Raw genomic sequence first — 17,575 nt, forward strand, 5'->3', positions numbered from 1 at the left:
CTCTTAGAAATGCTTTCATTGTGTCCCAAAGGTTTGGGTACGTTGTGGCTTCATTTTCATTAAACTCTAAAAAGTCTTTAATTTCTTTCTTTATTCCTTCCTTGACCAAGGTATCATTGAGAAGAGTGTTGTTCAGTTTCCATGTGAATGTTGGCTTTCTGTTATTTATTTTGTTATTGAAGATCAGCCTTAGTGCATGGTGATCTGATAGGATACATGGGACAATTTCAATATTTTTGAATCTGTTGAGGCCTGATTTGTGACCTATTATGTGGTCAATTTTGGAGAAGGTACCATGAGGTGCTGAGAAGAAGGTATATCCTTTTGTTTTAGGATAAAATGTTCTGTAGATATCTGTCAGATCCATTTGTTTCATCACTTCTGTTAGTTTCAGTGTGTCCCTGTTTAGTTTCTGTTTCCATGATCTGTCCATTGGTGAAAGTGGTGTGTTGAAGTCTCCCACTATTATTGTGTGAGGCGCAATGTGTGCTTTGAGCTTTACTAAAGTTTCTTTAGTGAATGTGGCTGCTCTTGTATTTGGAGCATAGATATTCAGAATTGAGAGTTCCTCTTGGAGGATTTTACCTTTGATGAGAATGAAGTGTCCCTCCTTGTCTTTTTTGATGACTTTGGGTTGGAAGTCAATCTTATCAGATATTAGGATGGCTACTCCTGCTTGTTTCTTCATACCATTTGCTTGGAAAATTGTTTTCCAGCCTTTCATTCTGAGGTAGTGTCTATCTTTTTCTCTGAGATGAGTTTCCTGTAAGCAGCAAAATGTTGGGTCTTGTTTGTGTAGCCAGTTTGTTAGTCTATGTCTTTTTATTGGCGAGTTGAGACCATTGATGTTAAGAGATATTAAGGAAAAGTAATTGTTGCTTCCTGTTATTTTAGTTGTTAAAGGTGGCATTCTGTTCTTGTGGCTGTCTTCTTTTAGGTTTGTTGAGGGATTACCTTCTTGTTTTTTCTAGGGCGTTGTTCCCGTTCTTGTATTGGTTTTTTTCTGTTATTATCCTTTGAAGGGCTGGATTCGTGGAGAGATAATGCGTGAATTTGGTTTTGTCGTGGAATACTTTGGTTTCTCCCTCAATGATAATTGAGAGTTTGGCTGGGTATAGTAGCCTGGGCTGCAGTTTGTGTTCTCTTAGTGTCTGTATAACATCTGTCCAGGCTCTTCTGGCTTTCATAGTCTCTGGTGAAAAATCTGGTGTAATTCTGATAGGCTTGCCTTTATATGTTACTTGACCTTTTTCCCTTACTGCTTTTAGTATTCTATCTTTATTTAGTGCATTTGATGTTCTGATTATTATGTGTCGGGAGGAATTTCTTTTCTGGTCCAGTCTATTTGGAGTTCTGTAGGCTTCTTGTATGTTCATATGCATCTCATTCTTTAGATTTGGGAAGTTTTCTTCAATAATTTTGTTGAAGATGTTTGCTGGACCTTTGAGTTGAAAATCTTCATTCTCATCCACTCCTATTATCCGTACGTTTGGTCTTCTTATTGTGTCCTGGATTTCCTGGATATTTTGAGTTAGGATCTTTTTGCATTTTCCATTTTCTTTGATTGTTGTGCCGATGTTCTCTATGGAATCTTCTGCACCTGAGATTCTCTCTTCCATCTCTTGTATTCTGTTGCTGATGCTCAAATCTATGGTTCCAGATTTCTTTCCTAGGGTTTCTATCTCTAGTGTTGCCTCGCTTTGAGTTTTCTTTATTGTGTCTACTTCCCTTTTTAGGTCTAGTATGGTTTTGTTCATTTCCATCACCTGTTTGTATGTTTTTTCCTCTTTTTCTGTAAGGACTTCTACCTGTTTGATTGTGTTTTCCTGTTTTTCTTTAAGGACTTGTAACTCTTTAGCAGTGTTCTCCTGTATTTCTTTAAGTGATTTATTAAAGTCCTTCTTGATGTCCTCTACCATCATCATGAGATATGCTTTTAAATCTAGGTCTAGGTTCTCAGGTGTGTTGGGGTTCCCTGGACTGGGCGAAGTGGGTGTGCTGGGTTCTGGTGATGGTGAGTGGTCTTGGTTCCTGTTAGTAAGATTCCTCCGTTTACCTTTCGCCATCTGGTAATCTCTGGAGTTAGTAGTTATAGTTGACTCTGTTTAGAGATTGTTCTTCTGGTGATTCTGTTACCGTCTATCAGCAGACCTGGGAGACAGATTCTCTCCTCTGAGTTTCAGTGCTCAGAGCACTCTCTGCTGGCAAGCTCTCTTACAGGGAAGGTGCGCAGATATCTTGTATTTGGACCTCCTCCTGGCCGAAGAAGAAGGCCCAAAACAGGACCTTTCTCAGACAGTGTGTTGCTTTGGCAGTTCCCAGGTGGTACAGACTCTCACCTAAGCAGACTAAATTCCTAAGTTCCTTGGAGTCCCGGGACCAAGATGGCGACCGCTGCTGCTGTGGCTTAGGCCGCCTCCCCAGCCGGGTGGGCACCTGTCCTCCGGTCCGGAAGGTGGCCGGCTGTCCCCGGCCCACACAGGGTGCTGCCTCAGCGCCTCTGTGCTTCTGCCTGTTCCAGAAGCTGTCAGGTTCTCTGGCGCACCCTCTCACCTGTTCAGACTAATTTCCTAAGTTCGGCGGGTCTCGGACCAAGATGGCGACCGCTGCTGCTGTGGCTTAGGCCGCCTCCCCAGCCGGGCGGGCACCTGTCCTCCGGTCCGGACGGTGGCTGGCTGTCCCCGGCCCACAAAGGGTGCTGCCTCAGCGCCTCTGTGCTTCCGCCTGTTCCAGAAGCTGTCAGGTTCTCTGGCGCACCCTCTCACCTGTTCAGACTAATTTCCTAAGTTCGGCGGGTCCCGGACCAAGATGGCGACCGCTGCTGCTGTGGCTTAGGTCGCCTCCCCAGCCGGGCGGGCACCTGTCCTCCGGTCCGGAAGGTGGCCGGCTGTCCCCGGCCCACACAGGGTGCTGCCTCAGCCCCTCTGTGCTTCTGCCTGTTCCAGAGGCTGTCAGGTTCTCTGGCGCACCCTCTCACCTGTTCAGACTAATTTCCTAAGTTCGGCGGGTCCCGGACCAAGATGGCGACCGCTGCTGCTGTGGCTTAGGCCGCCTCCCCAGCCCGGAAGAAGGGTTTTCTTGATTCCTTTTCTGTATGTAGCTGTTTCTTTTTTGGCTTCATTGTCACGTTTTGGCAGCCAAGGCACCCTTTGGCTCCCAACATTCACAAGCATTTCTGTTCCTATCAGCAAATATTTCGTTCACCAGAGTCTGAATTGCTTGTTATGGTTTGAGTTATAGCTTGTAGCACTGTGAAGTAAATATATTTCTTTTCTTTATAAGTACTTAGGTTCAGATATTTTGCCACAGCAACAGAATAAATATTGTAAAAGAGGTGGGCTGAGTATGTGTGTGACTATAGACTAAGGGCTGAACTTTTCCAGCCCAAACTCCTGTTTTCTCTCAGCAAAGCCTTTAAAACAATTACCAGTCTCCTAAAGCACTCACCACCTCCAGAAGCTTGGTCCCAAGGAACATTCAAACAAGCACTAAATGATAAATAACTACAATTATTGACAAAAATCTGGTATGCCAACCACCTTCCAGAATTCTCACAGCACTCCTATGCAACTTCCTGTTGAAGAAATTGCAGCTCTAGTTTGATTTATGAAATTTTTGATTCAATATTGATAGACAGGTGCCTTAAAGTTGGTGAGAAAAGAACAAAATTAGTGTTTTGCAAAAGATACAGAAAAAAACATAAAGACAATAAAAACTAAATGGTATATGGGATACTGTGGGTGGAACCATCTTCAATTTTCAGCATTTCCTGCTCCAGGACATTCTGACCATCTTTGCAAGGCAGAGTTGGGCCTGATGGCTAAGCATGCCCTCTGTTCAGGGCAAGAGAACTGTTGTATGGCTAGTCTGGGCTACATAGTGACCTCCTTGATATAGCATGGGCTCCCTCAAAAAACAAAAAACCACAACAGCATCAGCAGCAATAACAACAACAACAACAAAATAAATTAAAACAGACAAAACAGAAACAAAAACACAAAACAGTTTTGCAGGGATACTGCAAAGAGCTGAGGAGATGAAGGCATGGAACAAAATCCAGAGAAAGAACAAAAAGGTTTCTCCAGCAGGAATGAGGCGGCAAGAAGGTTTGGCAGTCAATCATGAAGATTCTATCTCAAAGATATCAAAAGTTTCTGGTGTATAAAGCCTGTAGGCAAGTCTGTGGGGGCACTTGCTTGATTAATGATTGATATGGAGAGAATTGCTTGCTGTGGAAGGTGCCACTCCAGGGCAGATGGTCCTGGGTTGTGTAAGAAAGAAAGCTGAGTAAGCCATGTGAAGGAAGCCAGTAAAAAGTGTTCCTCCATGCTCTTTGCTTCTGGTTCTGCCCTGAATTTCTTCAGTGATTGATCGTGGTAGGGAAATCAATCCCCCGACTCCTTTCATTTCTGCCAGTGGCCTTTGGTCACAGTGCCTATCACAGCAATAGAAAGCAAACTGCCGTTTTGTTTAGCCCTCTCTATCCATTCCTATCCTCTGCCAGGATCCTAAAGGGCAGAAAAAGCTGCCCATTCCACATTGGTGGCTAGTGACACACTTTCTAATTGTAATTCTGGAGGTAGAGTTACCAGGTCTGTTGGTTAGCTCCCCTAATTCACTGTGCCATTCACATAGAACCTACCTCTGAATCAAAGGTTTATAAGCATACTGAAATATTTCTTAAATTAAAAACCAACCCAGGAGACACCATTCAGTATACTGTGTTTTAACTAGATGGACAGGGTGGAGTAGAAATGGTTGGGAAAACTTCTGCATTGGCTTTAGTGCTGCATTATAATTTTTATTGCTTTTCACTACATGCTTCTCTCATGGAATTTTACAACTTCTTATGTCCTCTGGTTTCAGTTAGATTAGGCCACTTGCTACCAGCCAGCATGATGGAACACAGCAGGTGGGCTGTTCTGAGACAAAATGCAATTCAAGGATCCCTAGCCCAGGTGGGGCTCTGGCCTGGCCTGGCAAAAGTGTTACAGCTTTCTGAGGGGAAGCTAGGGCAGGGCAAGTGGCCAGACCTCTTCTGCTACCATCACAGCCCCTGCACTAAAGGCAGCAGTAGCAGAGACATAGAGGCAGCCAGAAGCAGGAGCTAGAGTTAATAGGCAAGATGTGACTGCAAACAATAACCCAGTCTGCTAGGTGGAGCCTAGGTCCAGTGATAAATGCTTCAGGAGAGAAACATTTTCCCTGGAGTTTTATAGCTCAATAAGACAGGCATCCTCAGATGATTCTTGGTGAAATAACTTGTACACTTTATTCCTTGTAGATGGGGACCTTATAAACATTTGGGGGGTAAGGTGGGATATAGGGGTAGGTGCTTTCCATTGGCTCAGTCTGAGATGTTAGGGTTGTTTTATTTGCATAGGAAAGAACTTCAGATGTTGTCCCCATGTGACTAGTTGTCATGGTCCTCCTACTGGGGTGTTGTGGTCCTGCGTTCCAGGACAGGTACAGACTTGTTGGAAGCTAGTTCTATTCCTACCATTCTCAATTATGAGATTAACCAGGGTTTTGAACCTGCTTCAACCTTACCAGATTGTCTGTTTGGTGGCACAGTCCATTTGCTGTGCATACTATGGAGTGTTGTCTGGGTAGTAGTATTTGTCACCATGAATTAGAGGTCACCCTGTATATCCTAAGTTTGTGATGTGTGCATTTGAAGGGAAGGGCTCTGTGATCAATATTTGCTCCTAATGCAAGTGTAGCTGGAGCTTTCTGTAAGGGGCTGTGAGGGAAGGAACTGACTGGTCACTAAGACCTGGCCAAGGTGATACTCCTGTTGTCAGTGGGTGCAGGAGCTTTGCTTGGTCAATATTACTATTGGTAACAGGTGTGAACAAAAACATGAATCTGCACTGTAAACCCAACACATTCCCCTACTATCAGTTTGTAAATCCTAGGCAATATGGATGTGAACACACCCAGGAAAAGGTAGCTAATATTTGCTTATATAGTTACATTTTCAGCACTTTACATCCTCTTATGATATAAAATCCAAACAACAATCAATGAAGCTGACTTTACAGTATCATCACTACTTCACACAGTGAGGTTGAAAAGAGGCAAGTACTTGACTCAAATCCACAAATCTAGGCAGTGGTACAGTGGGCCTAGTATAGGTTTGCTTTCCCCTCATTATTGTCTCTAAATGCCTACCATCCTGTCCTAGTTAGCTTCAGCTGTCAACTTGACACAATGGAGAGTCATTTAAGGGATTCTCAAATGAGGAATTGCCTAGATCAGATAGGTATGCGGTCATGTCTCTGAGATATGATACTTGGCTAGTGATTGATGTAAGATGGCCCAGCCGACTGTGAGTGGCACTATCCCTAGACAGGAGTTCCTGGGCTATATAATAAAGATGAGTGTGAGCCTGTAAGACAGTGAGCAAAAAAAAAAAAGCAGTATTTATTCATGGTTTCTGCTTTTAAGTTTCCACAATTTTCTTCAATGATGAGCTATGACCTGGAAACAAAGCAAAATAAATCTTTCCCTCCCCAAATTGCTTTTGATCAGAATGTTTTATCACAGCAGCAGAAAAGCAAACGCACAGCCATACGTTTCCAGCAGTGTATTCAGATCTAGCCAATGGTTTCTGGATGGCAAATATGTTACAAGGGCTTCTGCAGGTTCTCTCATTTAACCCTAACCATTATTTTAGCCCTATTTAATAGGAAAAAATCCAGAAATTTAAGATTTTGAATGAAATGCCAAAATCATCAGCTGGAAAAGGAGCAGGTGAGATTTGAAGTTAAGCTCTTTGTCCTTAGGCCTAGTGCCTTCTGCACAACACAGCATATACATTAGAATTCTGGTCACTCATGTTCGTACTATTTCATAAGATTTTTGTATATACATCAGTATGTACTGGGCCTGTGTACTCTCATGATTATTATAACCTTAGGGATAATTACAATAATAATATAATTGTTCCCAGGTAACTGATAAGGAAACTGGGGCTTAGGGAGGCAAGATTACTTGTCTAAAAAAGTCAAACTCAAGAAAGTCAGAGTCACTGATAACACACAGAGTCTGCCTCCAAGGGTCACATCTTGTGCATAACTATACTAGTCGTGTGTGTGTGTGTGTGTGTGTGTGTGTGTGCATGTGTGTAAGTCAGAGGTAAATTTGAGTGAATTGCTTAAGCTTTCTCTCAACCTTATTTTAAGAAAGGCACTCAATCCACTAGTTACACTCAATAAGGGTAATTCCCAGACAGCCATGGCATGCAAATTCCCACTCATCCTGGGCTTCCTTGGATAGTACTCTGTGAGCTTCTGTATGTCTGGGGTCTTGCTCCTCCAGGTTTTGCATTCTTCATTCACCCCTGACTAATAACAGTGGTCTTTACGGAACACTGATTGCATTCCTGCTCCTGCTCTTTGTGCATGGATTCATTTCATTCTTAGAGCAATCCCAAGGCATCTTCATCCAGAGAACAGACAGGCATGTCCGGTAGCTTGATAGACAATCAATAAAACGTCCTGTTGAAATGATACAGCATGGCCTAATGGATACTGTGTAAGGGCAGCCAATGTGGGGGCTCGTGTAACTTAAACAGGAAGCTGCTCAGCCAGTATGGGAGTCAGCTGTGTAACGTAGGTAGAGGAAAGCTGCTTAGCTCTGGGAAGTGGCCTTCAAGCTTCAAATCCACTCGCTTTCTGGAGCCAGTGAGGCTTGCAAAATTATAAAAAAGAGATGGAGAGATAGATGGCTCAGCAATTAAGACTATGTACCATTCTTTCAAGGACCTGAGTATATGGTTCCCAGTGCCCATATCAGGCAGCTCACAACTATTCTTAACTCAGCTCCAGGAGATCCAACACCTTCTTTTGGCCTCTCTGGGAACTTCACTCAACAAAAATTGTGTGGCTTTACTCAAGTCAGGTTCTGGAAATATACAGATCATGCTTCCCACCATGGGCCCTTGGTGCTAACTAGTTTATCTGTCTGGAAAAACCTTAGAAACTGTTATGCCTGGCTTTCTTCCTTTCCTTCTTTTTTTTTTTTTTTTTTTCCATTTTTTATTAGGTATTTAACTCATTTACATTTCCAATGCTATACCAAAAGTCCCCCATAGCCACCCACCCCCACTCCCCTGTCCACCCACTCCCCCTTTTTGGCCCTGGTGTTCCCCTGTACTGGGGCATATAAAGTTTGCAAGTCCAATGGGCCTCTCTTTCCAGTGATGGCCGACTAGGCCATCTTTTGATATATATGCAGCTAGAGTCAAGAGCTCCGGGGTACTGGTTAGTTCATAATGTTGTTCCACCTATAGGGTTGCAAATCCCTTTAGCTCCTTGGCTACTTTCTCTAGCTCCTCCATTGGGAGCCCTATGATCCATCCATTAGCTGACTGTGAGCATCCACTTCTGTGTTTGCTAGGCCCCGGCATGGTCTCACAATAAACAGCTACATCTGGGTCCTTTCAATAAAATCTTGCTAGTGTATGCAATGGTGTCAGCGTTTGGATGCTGATTATGGGATGGATCCCTGGATATGGCAGTCTCTACATGGTCCATCCTTTCATCTCAGCTCCAAACTTTGTCTCTGTAACTCCTTCCCTGGGTGTTTTGTTCCCAAATCTAAGGAGGGGCATAGTGTCCACACTTCAGTCTTCATTCTTCTTGAGTTTCATGTGTTTAGCAAATTATATCTTATATCTTGGGTATCCTAGGTTTGGGGCTAATATCCACTTATCAGTGAATACATATTGTGTGAGTTTCTTTGTGAATGTGTTACCTCACTCAGGATGATGCCCTCCAGGTCCATCCATTTGGCTAGGAATTTCATAAATTCATTCTTTTTAATAGCTGAGTAGTACTCCATTGTGTAGATGTACCACATTTTCTGTATCCATTCCTCTGTTGAGGGGCATCTAGGTTCTTTCCAGCTTCTGGCTATTATAAATAAGGCTGCTATGAACATAGTTCTTCCTTTCCTTCTAGGTCTCTACAGATAATGTCCCCTTCTCAGAAAGACTTCCCGCAATGACATTATCTACAGACAATTCCTGACCTGACTGGTATCATCTCTCCCAGTCCCTTCACAGCCTTTGTTGCAGTTATAATTTTATTAAATTGTCCATGGAGGTCTACATTTTCAATCCTGGGTTACACACTGCAAGCTTAAAACAATGTCAAGACAAAGATTCTGTCTTGGCTAGTTTGCTATGGAGCCTGAGTATGAATTTATTTCAAAACCTCCCCACTGTGACTCAATTTGTCTCTTTTCATATTGAGAGTCAACCTACCAGACAGTAATTAAGAAAAGGCAAGCCTAATAGCAGTGCCACTGGGAAACATCCATGAAGGACCGTTACATCAGAACACATGTGAGAAGAAGAAATGGTCATTGTTTTACTATGGCCACTGTGGTGGTTTGAGTAAGAATGGCAGTACCTATAGGGTCATATATTTGAGTGCTCAGACATCAGAGAGTGGCACTGTTTGAAAACGATTAGGGGATGTGTCCATGTTAGAGTAAGTACGGCCTTTTTGAACGAAGTGTGTTGTAAGTAGGTAGGGTGGGAGTAGGGAGTTGAGGTTTCAAAACCCCATGCCTAGCCCAGTGCCTCTCTTGTTCTACCTTCCTTCCTGCAGATCAAGATGTAAGCTCTGTCTCATGCCTACATTCCTGTCACCATGCTTCCTAACAGGGTGATCATAGATCCTCTGAAACTGTAAGCAAACCTCCAATTAAATGCTTTCTTTTAAAATAGTTGCCTTGATTGTGGTATCTCTTCACAGCAACAGAACAGTGACTAAGAGGCTCCAGTGTGCAGCCTTTTCTGTAGAGTTTTACTCATAATGAGCCAACCATCAAGCAACACCAGCAACTAAAAGAGGATGCCTCTGCTGTGCAGCACTGGAGATGAGACTGAGATCAACCTCAAGTGTACTAGAAGACCATCTCTTATCCTCTGCTGTTCCATGGGGTAAAGAGTATTAGTTATGAGGACCATGTGGTGGGTAAGGTCATTTGCCATACCTGTCCATGGAGAGCTGAGCAACAAGGGTAACGTCTGTGTTGTCAGCAGAAGGCTCAAACTCGTAGTGCAGGAAGTACAGGTGGGTTCTGTGGACAGTGAAGCGCTCTCGCCGGAACTCATAGCACAAGTCATCCTCATCCAGCTCAGACAGCTGCTTCTGAAGCTGCAAAGGAAGAAAAAGGCTTGGGAATAGGAAGCAAGGCTCCAAAGGGGCCAGAAGCCTGCCTGTTATAGTCTTGTTCCCTTGCTGGTGGTTCAACAGAAAGGACTTCCATTTTATTTCCTCACAATTTACTCTAACTCCAAGAGGTGGTCACAGAGGCTTGAGTTTTCCCCATATGGGAGATGAGCCTCCTTGTGGCCAAGAGACACACAAGTGATGCTAGCTGACAATGCAGAGCCATGCAAATCCTTACAAACAAAACACAGCGTTTTCCTGGGTAAAACAGTCAGATGGTTTGGTGTTAATTAACACAACGAAGATATGTGTAGATCAAGAAATTCCAAACGGGAAGGGCTTCTGAGTATCTTCCTGGAGCTACATATTTCAACCTTTGGGTCAGGTATGAAAAGAAGAACCAAGTAAATGCATTAATAGCACAAAGTTCTTTTCTTTTCTTTTTCTAACATAAAATTAGTCAGGACAACCTCTTTCTCTTACCTTTTCCAACTCTCTGAAAGTCTGTCCTCATTAGTAGAAAAGCATCTTTAGTTCTATTTCCATTTCCTACTGACCTAATGAAGAGTCTAGTCTAGGAGGAGGCTCCACTCCCAGGAGCTCTAGCATGCCCAGGATCGTAGGATCAGTGGTGAGTAGAACACAACATCTGTTCCAACACTACAGGGAGTAACTGGGACTAGCAGGATCCAGGGATGTAGGGACCTCATCCAACCAGTGGCTCTGGTTCCTTCTGGTCTGCGTGAGTCTACCTTGGGCACAAACTAGGCAGTGGCTAGTTCCACAGTCTGCAGAGGAGGCTCCACTCCTAGGTGCTTTAACATGACCAGGATCTTAGGATCCCAGAAACTTGTTCACACCAGGATCTCAGGGTCTCACAGGCAGCTTGACTCCCAGGAACTCTGACATACCAAGAATCTCAGGATCCCAGGATCCCAGAATCACACAGAGACAGCTGGACTCTGAAGAGTTCTGACTCAACTGGGCTTACAGGACTTATATCCAGTCAGATATAATGAGGGCAGGGAGCACTAGAGATAATTAGATGGCAGGAGGCAAGCATAAGAATAGAAGCAAAAGAAACCAAGGTTATTTGACACCATCAGAACCCAACTCTTCCACCATAGCAAGTCCTGGATACACCATCACATCAGAAAAGCAAAATTCAGGGCTAAAGTAATTTCTCATGAAGATGATAGAGGACTTTAAGAAGGACATAAATAATTCCCTTAAAGAAATATAGGAGAACACAGGTAAACAGGTAGAAGTCCTTAAAGGGGAAACACAAAAATCCCTTAAAGAATTATAGGAAAACACAATCAAAAGGCAAAGGAAATGAATAAAACCATCCAAGATCTAAAAATAGAAATAGAAACAAAAAAGAAATCACAAAGGGAGATAACTCTGGAGTTAGAAAACCTAGGAAAGAGATCAGGAGTCATAGATGCAAGCATCACCAAGAGAATACAAGAGATAAAAGCGAGACTATCAGGGGCAGAAGATATCTTAGAAAACATTGACACAAGAGTCAAAGAAAATGCAAAATGCAAAAAGCTCCTAACCCAAAACATCCAGGAAATCAAGGACACAATGAGAAGATCAAACCTAAAGATAGTAGGTATTGAAGAGAGTAAAGATTCCCATCTTAAAGGACCAGTAAATATCTTCAACAAAATTATAGAATAAAGCTTCCCTAACCTAAAGAAAGAGATGGCAATGAACATACAAGAAGCCTACAGAACTCCAAATAGACTGGACCAGAAAAGAAATTTCTCCCATCACATAGTAATCAAAACATCAAATATATTAAATAAAGAATATTAAAAGCAGTAAAAGAAAAAAGTCAAGTAACATATAAAGACAGACCTATCAGAATTACACCAGACTTGCCACTAGAGACTATGAAAGACAGATGATCCTGGGCAGATGTCATATAGACCCTAAGAGAACATAAGTGCCAGCCCAGACTATTATACCCAGCAAAACTCTCAATTACAATAGACAGAGAAAACAAGATATTCCGAAACAAAACCAATTTTACACAATATCTTTACACAAATCCAGCCGTACAAAGGTAAGTAGATGGAAAACACCAACACAAGGAGGGAAACTACACCCTAGAAAAAGCAAGAACGTAATCTTTCAACAAATCCAAAAAATGATAGCTACACAAACATAATGCAACCTCTAACAACAACAACAACAACAACAACAACAACAATAACAAGAATAGCAGGGAGTGACAATCACTTTTCTTTAATATCCCTTAACACCAATGGACTAAATTCTCCAATAAAAAGACAGAATAATTGACTGGATACTTAAACAGGCTGCAGGATTTTGCTGCATACTAGAAACACACCTCAGTGACAAAGACAGACACTACATCAGAGTAAAAGGTTGGAATACAATTTTTCAAGCAAATGGTCCCAAGAAATAAACTGGAGTAGCCATTCTAATATAATGAAAAAAATCGACTTTCAACCAAATGCTATCAAACAAGATAAGGAAGGACACTTCATACTCATCAAAGGAAAAAAATCTACCAAGATGAACTCTCAATTCTGAACATCTATGCTCCAAATGCAAGGGCACATTCATAAAAGAAACTTTACTAAAGCTCAAAGCACACATTGCACCCCACACAATAATACTGGGAGAGTTTAACACCCCACTCTCATCAATGGACAGATCATGGAAAAAGAAAGTAAACAGAGACACAGTGAAACTCACAGAAGTTATGAACTAAATGGATCTAACAGATTATTTATAGAACATTTCATCCAAAAGCAAAATAATATACTTTGTCTTCAGAACCCAAGGGTACTTTTTCCAAAACTGACCACATAATTGGCCAGAAAACAGGTACAAGAAGATTGAAATAATCACCATGCATCCTATCAGATCACCACGGACTAAGGCTGGTCTTAAATTCCAACAAAAACAATGGAAAACACAAAAACACTTGGAAGATGAACAATGCCCTACTCAATGATAACTTGGTCAAGGAAGAAATAAAGAGAGAAATTAAAGACTTTTTAGAATTTAATGAAAATGAAGACACATCATATCAAAACTTATGGGGCCCAGTGAAAGCACTGGTAAGAGGAAAATTTATAGTTCTAAGAGCCTCCAAAAAGGAACTGGAGAGAGCTTATCCTAGCAGCTTAACAGTACACATGGAAGCTCTAGAACAAAAAGAAGCAAATACACCCAAGAAGAGTAGACAGCAGGAAATAATCAAAATCAGGGCTGAAATCAACCAAACAGAAACAAAAAGAACTGTACAAAGAATCAACAAAAGCAGGAGCTGGTTCTTTGAGAAAATCAACAAGATAAACAAACTCTTAGCCAGACTACACAGAGGGCACAGAGACGTATCCAAATTAATAAAATCAGAAATGAAAAGGGAGACATAACAGAAAACAAAGAAATCCAAACAATCATCAGATCCTACTACAAAAGTTTATACTCAACTAAATTGGAAAATATGGATGAAATGGACAATTTTCTAGACACCTATCAGGTGCCAAAGTTACAACAGGATCAGATAAACAATCTAAACAGTCTCATTACCCCTAAAGAAATAGAAACAGTCATTAATAGTCTCCCAACCAAGGTAACTACAGGACCAGATGGGTTTAGTGGAAAATTCTATCAGACCTTTAAAGAAGACCTAATACCAATACTTTTCAAAGTATTTCATAAGATAGAAACAGAAGGAACTCTACCCAATTTAATCTATGAAGCCACAATTAAGCTGAAACCTAAACCACACAAAGACCAAACAAGAAAGAGAACTTCAGACCAATCTCCCTTATGAACATTGATGCAAAAATACACAGTAAAATTCTTGCCAACCGAATCCAAGAACACACACACACACCAAACAAACAAACAAACAAACAAACAAAACGACCACCACGAACAAGTATGCTTCATCCCAGGGATGAATGATGATGGTTCAATATACGAAAATCCACCAACATAATCCACTACAAAAACCAACTCAAAGAAAAAAACAACATGATCATTTCATTCGATTCCTGTTAAAAGTCTTGGAAAGATCAGGAATTCAAGACCTATACTAAACATAGTAAAAGCAATATACAGCAAATCAGTAGCCAACATCAAACTAAATGGAGAGAAACTTGATGCAATCCCATTAAAATTAGAGACTAGACAAGGCTATCTATTCAATATAGTACTTGAAGTTCCAGCTAGAGCAATTAGACAACAGAAGAAAGTCAAAGGAATATAAATTGGAAAGGAAGAAGTCAAAATATCACCATTTGCAGATATGATTGTATACTTACGTGACCACAAAAATTCCACCAGAGAACTCCTAAAGCTGATAGACAACTTCAGCAAAGTGGCTGTATATAAAATTAACTCAAACAAATCAGTAGCCTTTTTCTACTCAAAGGATAAACAGGCTAAGAAAGAAATTAGAGAAATGACACCATTCACAATAGTCACAAATTTTATTACATACCTTGGTGTGACTCTAACCAAGCAAGTAAAAGATCTGTATGCTAAGAACTCAAGTCTCTGAAGAAAGAAATCAAAGAAGACCTCAGAAGATAGAAAGATCTCACATGCTCTTAGATTGGCAGAATATAGCAAAAATGGCTATCCTGTGAAAGGCAATCTACAGATTCAGTGCAATCCCCATCAAAATTCTAAATCAATTCTTCATGGAGTTAGAAAAATCAATTTGCAAATTCATTTGGAACAACAAAAAACTAAAGATGGTGAAAACTCTTCTCAACAATAAAAGAACTTCTGGGGGAATCACCATCCCTGTCCTCAAGCTGTATTACAGAGCAGTAGTGATAAAAACTGCCTGGTACTGGTACAGAGACAGGATGGTAAATCAATGAAATAGAATTGAAGACCCAGAAATGAACCCTCACAGATATGATGACTTGATATTCGACAAAGGGGCTTAAAAGAATCAGTGCAAAAAAGACAGCAGTTTTAACAAATTGTGCTGATTCAACTGGTGGTCAGCATGTAGAAAAATGCAAATCGACACATTCTTATCTCCATGAACAAAGCTCAAGTCCAAGTGGATCAAGGACCTCCACATAAAACCAGATACACTGAAACTTACAGAGGAGAAAGTAGGGGAAGAACTTTGAACATATGGGCACAGAGGAAAATTTCATGACCAGAACACCAATGGCTTAAGCTCTAAGATCAAGAATCGACAAAGGGGACCTCATAAAATTGCAAAACTTCTGTAAGCCAAAGGACACTGTCAATAGGACAAAATGGCAACCCACAGAATGGGGAAAGATCTTTACCCAGAAGATGCTCCAACATATAATAAGGACACATGCTCTACTATGTTCATAGCAGCCTTATTTATAATAGCCATAAGCTGGAAAGAACCCAGATGTCCCTCAACAGAGGAATGGATACAGGAAATGTGGTACATTTACACAATGGAGTACTACTCAGCTATTAAAAACAATGAATTCATGAAATTCTTAGGCAAATGGATGCATCTGGAGGGTAACATCCTGAGTGAGGTAACCCAAATCACAAAAGAACTCACATGATATGTACTACTGATTGTACTGATATGTACTACATATTGCCATGTTTCCTGCCATGACAATAGTGAACTAAAACTCACAAAATGTAAGCCAGATCCAGTGAAATGTTTTCTTTAATAAGAGGTCAATGTCTCTCCAAAACCAATAGAAACAGAAGTAACAAGAAAGTCTGAACAAAAATTCTAGGAAAGAAGCTGTGTTTGCAGGGACTGATTGGCTGATGAGAGTTTTAGGACTGTAGAGATACTAAAATATTACATGCCCCTGAGGCTAATTACCTTATTTTAGGCTAGTTCTAGTTCTCTAGGAAAGACATTCCTTGTTCATCTCTGTGAACTAACATATTGTGACTAATAGACTTAAAGCTTTTTAGAATCTATTCTTTTAGCAGACCATTAACTAGATTCCATCAACCAAAATGTTCAGAGAGCATCTTCAGCCTAGAGAAAAGCTTCCCCCATCTTGCTATACCTGCTTCTCTGATAAACCCACCAACACATTTTAAACTCACCTTGATTTATGATTTTCCTAATTCTGAAATTTTATAAACTTAATGAAAGTACTTCTACATTGGAACATTGAATTTGAGGTAACATAATCTGTGTTTCTGGGCCTCTGGAATAAACTATCTTTTATTCTCTTTAAGATGAGACTTGTGGATTTTTGTGTCAACAAAACTAATAGTTAGAGTCAGACTCAGGTCAGCTTGATTCTATGTCCCTGCTGCCTATGGCTACCATGCTCCTTTTCTTAAGAGTTGGTCACAGCTGTCCTCCTTGTTTGTTGTGTAAACATGAGCAACTTGCTTAATTTCTCTACTTCAACATTTTCCATAATAAAGTGACCCAATGAATAAACATAAGCTATAACATATTGAAAAGAAAAACTGGATAAAACAGTAACAACCAAAACACCCAATAGCTTCAAACTATTCACTCAATGTTTTCCTTGTCCAAACTAACTGGGAAGATGCCAGTCCCTGTGGGAGTCTCCTTCTGTGTCACCCTAGGTACCAACCAAGATTAATCATGAGTTCTATGTGGATGCCTTTACCACTACATGCTTGGGAGTTTACTGGCCATGAAGCAGACATAGATAACGGATAGTTTCTTTTGTTTGTAAACTCATGCTTATCTATTCAGCTGAGCTAATATCTCCTCCCATATCAACAGTGATCCACAGGAAGTCTCCAAATGATGTACTGGGTCATGGATTCCATGGCAGCTAAGTTGTTCCCTGAGCTGGATGTAGTACCCAACAAGGACCCAACACAGACAAATAAGAGTATGGCCAATCTCCCTGATGATCTGTGGAACACTCACATTTTCATTGTTGACATCAGTCTCACTGGGGCAGCCAAACAGCTCCCGCCGCAGGAGGTTGCCATCATACTCCAAGAAGGTCAGGTAGAGGTTGCGGAAGAATTCCACATGTTTGTTCTTCACACGGAGCTTCTTGGGGGAGTTCCAGTGGATGACCTGGAGGTTGGAAAGGAGGCTATCAGATGGCAAGGGCCATAGAACAAGGCTTGGACTGGACAAAATATGATGTATGGGTCTGAAGTTCATTCACTCACTCATTCATTCTACATCATCGGCAGAGCACTGGGGAACCAGTGCTGGGGATAGAACCAAGTTTGCCTCTGTTCTAAGCTGTCATTTAATCCTGGGGAAGTTCCCTTCTTCTCTGTGTCATAGGAGCATCCATAGTTCCTGCATGTGCTGTATTAGACTTTCATCTCTGGGAACCTCCAGCTATGCAAAACAGAAGCTGGGACTCTGCAGATAAGAAACCTGCTTGGTGATACAGACAGTCCAGAAGGAC

The 17,575-nt window shown here is 41.3% G+C and overlaps 1 protein-coding gene across 4 annotated transcripts in view; it reads right to left on the reverse strand.

The window, feature by feature from the left end:
* Large1 (LARGE xylosyl- and glucuronyltransferase 1) overlaps positions 1 to 17,575 on the reverse strand; it is a 539,124-nt gene that overhangs the window by 27,519 nt on the left and 494,030 nt on the right. For all 4 annotated transcript variants that reach the window (XR_003947238.1, NM_010687.2, NM_001317391.1 and 1 more), the window contains 2 exons: positions 17,074 to 17,229; positions 10,009 to 10,172 (listed from right to left, as the gene is read on the reverse strand). Coding sequence is in view for 3 of the 4 variants with exons in the window: in NM_010687.2 (NP_034817.1) it covers positions 10,009 to 10,172; positions 17,074 to 17,229 (320 nt within the window). In the remaining variant the exon portion in view is untranslated. The remainder of the gene's footprint in view (positions 1 to 10,008; positions 10,173 to 17,073; positions 17,230 to 17,575) is intronic.

Source organism: Mus musculus, chromosome 8 (assembly GCF_000001635.26).
Source record: "Mus musculus strain C57BL/6J chromosome 8, GRCm38.p6 C57BL/6J".
Classification (NCBI taxonomy): domain Eukaryota; kingdom Metazoa; phylum Chordata; class Mammalia; order Rodentia; family Muridae; genus Mus; species Mus musculus.